The 5,064-nt window shown below is 32.3% G+C and overlaps 1 protein-coding gene across 1 annotated transcript; it reads left to right on the top strand.

Annotated features, from left to right (window-relative positions):
* The first annotated feature begins 1,966 nt into the window (after window positions 1-1,966).
* LOC123898485 (kiwellin-like) lies at window positions 1,967-3,062 on the top strand. The gene is made up of 2 exons (XM_045949455.1): window positions 1,967-2,372; window positions 2,515-3,062. The coding sequence occupies exons 1-2, from the start codon at window positions 2,021-2,023 to the stop codon at window positions 2,826-2,828; spliced, it is 666 nt and encodes a 221-aa protein (XP_045805411.1). The 5' UTR covers window positions 1,967-2,020; the 3' UTR covers window positions 2,829-3,062.
* The last annotated feature ends 2,002 nt before the right edge of the window (window positions 3,063-5,064 follow it).

The raw sequence follows: 5,064 nt of genomic DNA, 5'->3' as shown, positions 1-5,064 counted from the left end.
TCCAAATCAGTTGTATCTAAAAACTTGTGGGAAATTATACCTGCAGTCAATAAATTATACTTTCACCCTACATAAAATTTAAAATTATAGTTTTACTCCTTTTGTCACTTAAATTTTTACAATCTCAACCAAAAATGAAAATAAGAGTGTATTTTCCTTTTGAATTATTATGTTATAAGTATGAAGTTTCCATAACTGTTTACTGATTATTAATTTGTGTTGGGAACCTGTCGGATATGTTATCCACTTATAACAGTATTTTCTCATACACAAAAGTCAAACGAAATATTGTATAGGTACAGTGTATATAGATTGTCACGAGCCGAAATTCAGGAAAAAATTCCTTGAAGAAGGCCAGGCTCAAATTTGAAAGCAAGAAACATTCATCAAAGGACAAAAAAAAAACATTAATGATAAAACAAATTTAGGTTTCTCGTAACTGGATTGAGCATTGTTGTTTTCTAGTTGCAAGAAATTATCATCGGACATTCCGTGATGATCTTGATATTCATTCTTTTTTTATAAAGCTTTATTTGACATCCCAATTCTATTTCCGAATGAACTTTAAAAAGTAGAAATTTACATATATATGAGATTGGAGAGAGTATATATGCATTTTAGGTTAGGTATCTTTTTCTTTTTTTAACCCTTAGATTTTTAGGGGAAATGAACTCTAGTAATTTGGAGTTCGACCGTGAGATAAATAAAGTTTGTTTAAGAAATTGTTCAATCCACGAATCAAATTTGGATTCCTCAAACAATTCATTCTTTAATGAAACTCATTAACTACTTGAGTTCAATATTTTGGTAAATCCTTATCTCTTCAACCATATAGCCAGAAAGTTTGTTAGTTTTAGTGTATTTTAATTTTAATGTGGTTTATAAAAAGAAAATGATAGATAAGACTAAGGCATACGAGATAACCCATTTGGTGTTGGCTTGGGTCATTGGAGTATGCTCCTCTCAAGGTCTCAGGTTCGATTTCTCCTAGTGTCAATTTCAGTGGGCTAAGTCCATACAAAGCAAAAAAACTTTGACTTTAAATGGACCCCCGCAAGTGGGCGGTGAGATTGGTTCCCTTGAATTAGTCGGTCCTAAGATCGGATACCATGTTTAAAAAAAAATACAAGAGAGATAGATTCAAATTCAATCTCCTAATTTCCCCCTACAAAGGTAGAAGTTATTTTTTTTCCTTTGTTGACGCCGAATAACTTAGGACTTAGGGGTGCGTCTTAATTCTTAAGTTTGGCGAGTCCAATTTTCTGCTTCAATTGGCAACTATGACTTTATTTAGCTATTATAGCTTGCTAGTATTAGTATAGTGGCTTCTTCATCCAATCTTTTGACATTTTATCTTCTTGTATTTTGTCGATTATTATAATTGAATTGGTACAAGTTGTTGTTAGATTAGATATAAGTTATTGAAGACATATTTGAACTGAATTATTTTTTAACTTACAGAAAATAACTTATACAAATAAGTTAAGAAAGAAAATAAGCTTATGTGTGCGTTTGTACGTCGAATTTCGCACAAATATTTTCGTCATATATATATATAGAAACATATGATGTCAAATATTTTGATTTTCAAATAAATCAACATATCTTACAAGATTTTGTTAATGTTTCATTTTTAGTAGATCAAATTATTTATATTGCTTGGTTTTGGTTCATCGGACGATCAAGGAACATTGCTAATGTAGCTTTCCTTGACTGGTGTAACAACCCCTTAGCTTGTTTTCGTTGTATCTAAGGTGATTGTTTTTGGATTGTAAGGGTTGAGTACCCTTTGTACTCATTATAATCCAATTCTTGCTTATCAAAAAAAAAAACATACCTTAGTCGAATTTTGCAATTTGTTCCAATTTTCAGAATAGTATGCTCAATTTGTATTCTATCTAGTCTAAGTATAATAACTCCAAGTCGGGTACGATTTTATTTTGGGAACTCTATATAAGGATATGCAATAACATGGCAAAGTAACACAAAAACTATACAAACTGTCTCTATTCTAATCACAATGGCTTCCATGTCAAACCTTATTTTTCTATCTTCCATTTTCCTTTTCAACATCATAAGCATTCCTTTCCTCGCAAACGCTCTATCATCATGCAATGGACCGTGCAAAACTCTTGATGATTGTTCTGGTCAACTCATTTGCATCAATGGTAAATGCAACGATGACCCTGACGTTGGGACCCGCATCTGTAGCGGAACCAATCCACCTCCATCACCACCAAGCGGTGGTGGTGGCACCTGCCAACCCTCCGGAACACTAAAATGTAGCGGAAAATCATACACTCAATACAAGTGTTCCCCACCAGTTTCATCATCCACACCAGCATCACTCACGTTGAATGATTTTAGCGAAGGTAATGCATTTTTTATTTATTATATATATAGTGATTCTAAAGTGATGACACATATAACGGATTATCAACTAATCATAACTAATTTGTAATTACGTTAAAAATATTCAACTAATTCTAATAAATTTCAAACTATTTATATTAGGTGGAGACGGAGGTGGTCCTTCTGAGTGCGACGGTAAATACCATAGCAACTCAGAGAGAGTGGTGGCGTTGTCCACTGGGTGGTACAGTGGAGGTACAAGATGTGGAAAATTGATTAGAATCACAGCAAAGAACGGGAAGAGTGTGACTGCGAAAGTGGTGGACGAGTGTGATTCGGTGAATGGTTGTGATGCGGAGCATGCGGGTCAGCCACCTTGTCGTAACAATATTGTGGATGGATCTGTGTCTGTGTGGAATGCATTGGGGTTGAATACAGATGACGGCGTAGTACCGGTCACATGGTCTATGGCTTGAATGAATGGAGCTTCAAGTATTTGCAACATATAATGAATAATTAATATAAATAACAATAAGCTTAATTTGCATAAGGTTGTAACTTGCTCGTGTTGTTTCTTCCTTTAGTTGATCCTTTGTTTTTCTATTAATGTACGTAACTTGTAATAACTGCTATATAGATGATGAGAATGCTTATTCATGACATGAGCATTTTTATATCTTATCTTTAAGTAATAAAGCAATCGTTTGTTTCAATTTTGCATTACAAAAATTATCTTTCAATTTGGTTTTATTGATATCTGAGGGCTATTTTTATTTGGTCAAATACTTTAATAGTTAAAAATTCACCTTTTGAGATGAATAAGTAGAAAATCCCGAGTTGAACCTCTACCCTATATATAAAAGTTACAATATCCATATCAATTGAGTTATGATCACAGAGATTATATATGAGGGTGTTTTTTAGACAAATCGGGAGGATAGAAATGTGGGAGAAAAGTTTATATATTTTAATAATTGTTTTGTTTAAGTTTTTGGAAGGGGAGATGTAAACAAAAACTCTCAAAATGTATTTGAATGGCCGCGTATTTGAAAATTTTAATTCAAATTTTTGGAAATTTAAATGTTTCAATTGAATTTCCATTTTGTTTTTTTTTACAAAATCAATTGAATTTCCGTTATTCATATATATTTTTTGTTTATATAGATTAATTAAGGCTTAATTAGTAAAATGATACCTTAAAGATATTTTTTTGTTTCAAATTGGTCCCTTAAAGAAAAAAAGATCTGAATAACGGAGATGTCTTTAAGGACCTATTCAGACCTTTTTTTCTTTAAGGGACCTATTCGGACCTTTTTTTTCTTTAAGGGACTAATATGAAATCAAAAAAGTCTTTAAAAGACCATTTTACTAATTAAGTCATTAATTAATAAAGTTTTTCTACATGTTCTGTGAACATAGCTCAGTTGGTAGGGATGTTATAATTTTTATGCAATATGTAATTAAGACCGTGGTTTAAACTCTGGTACTCTCATTTATTCACATTGCCTTCCAATAAGGGGCCTATTTGAGGTAAACTCTCGTTGAAGACGCCTTATTTCTTATATTTGCATATGATTGAATTTTTTTTGAAGAAGCTAAATTAGCCCACCCAAATTGGCACCGGAGAATCGAACTTCAGACCTCAAGAGGAGCACACTCCCAGGTCCCAAGCCAATACCAATGCACCAACTCAAGTGGGTTTGCACATGATTGAATTAAAATCTATTAATTATTTTTTAATCTTTTTCATATATTTCTTTTTTATACAAAGAGAAACAAGGAACAACAAGATAAAAGAAAGAAGAAACAATAACTCTCCGCTATTTTTTGCGCTGGATTATTACTATCTTCGAGTTTGTCAATAGTTTTGCATGCCACACACTTTTGAGAGTTTCATTTACCACCTACTATTTCTCACCATCCGTTAATGGACGATATTTTTTCTTAAGTAGCAGATGAGAAAAATTATGATACACAAAAAACTCGTAGAAGGGCAAAAAAAATATCTTCACACTTTTTTCTAGTGGACTTGGACTTGTAACACATATTAAATTGACAATCTTTAATGACATCTTCTAACCCAAAAATATTTATTGTTTTGCTGTGAAACTTTGCAACGATATTCTTAGAGTTAAGTTCAAAATCTATTCTCCAATTGCAGCTTTTAAACCCACTTCAATGCATGAAGCCCAACAGCTTCATCGGTGTCCACATCAAAGAACGGGGAAAACCATTCAGTTTCTGTAAAAACAAAACTCCCTTGATAGTCCCAGATACAAACATCAATCGATGTCCTATACGCCTTATAGAAAAAGAGGCATCAACGTTACATTTTTTTTTTTACAATAAAGCCAATGAGAATCGAACATAAAACATCATACATACTACCTAGATTATTCACCACTAGAGTAAACCTAATGGTTTTCAACATATCACTTATATTTGTCTATATCACTTATATTTGTCTAAATATGGTTTAGACCATACCGAAATCAGCATGTTGTTGTTCTTGTGGTACATTCAACGCCATACTTTATTACATGTCTCTATAATTTAATATAATTTTTTTATTCAATTTTAAAAGACTCCAATAAGATAGTCAAACTTGCAATTTGTTCCAAATTTCAAAATAGGATGCTCAACTTGTACTCTAGCTCGGTATAATAACTCCATGATGGGTACAATAAATGGATTTTAACTCTATATAAGGAT

Source organism: Trifolium pratense, linkage group LG7, assembly GCF_020283565.1.
Source record: "Trifolium pratense cultivar HEN17-A07 linkage group LG7, ARS_RC_1.1, whole genome shotgun sequence".
NCBI lineage: Eukaryota > Viridiplantae > Streptophyta > Magnoliopsida > Fabales > Fabaceae > Trifolium > Trifolium pratense.
The sequence above is the reverse complement of the archived record's forward strand: the minus strand, read 5'-3'. Positions and strand labels throughout refer to the sequence as shown.

Excerpts from the sequence above, each read along its gene's own strand:
- LOC123898485 (XM_045949455.1), top strand. The coding sequence starts at position 2,021 with ATGGCTTCCATGTCAAACCTTATTTTTCTATCTTCCATTTTCCTTTTC. Across the intron at positions 2,373-2,514 it reads GTTGAATGATTTTAGCGAAG|GTGGAGACGGAGGTGGTCCT; the intron begins GTAATGCATTTT and ends TATTTATATTAG.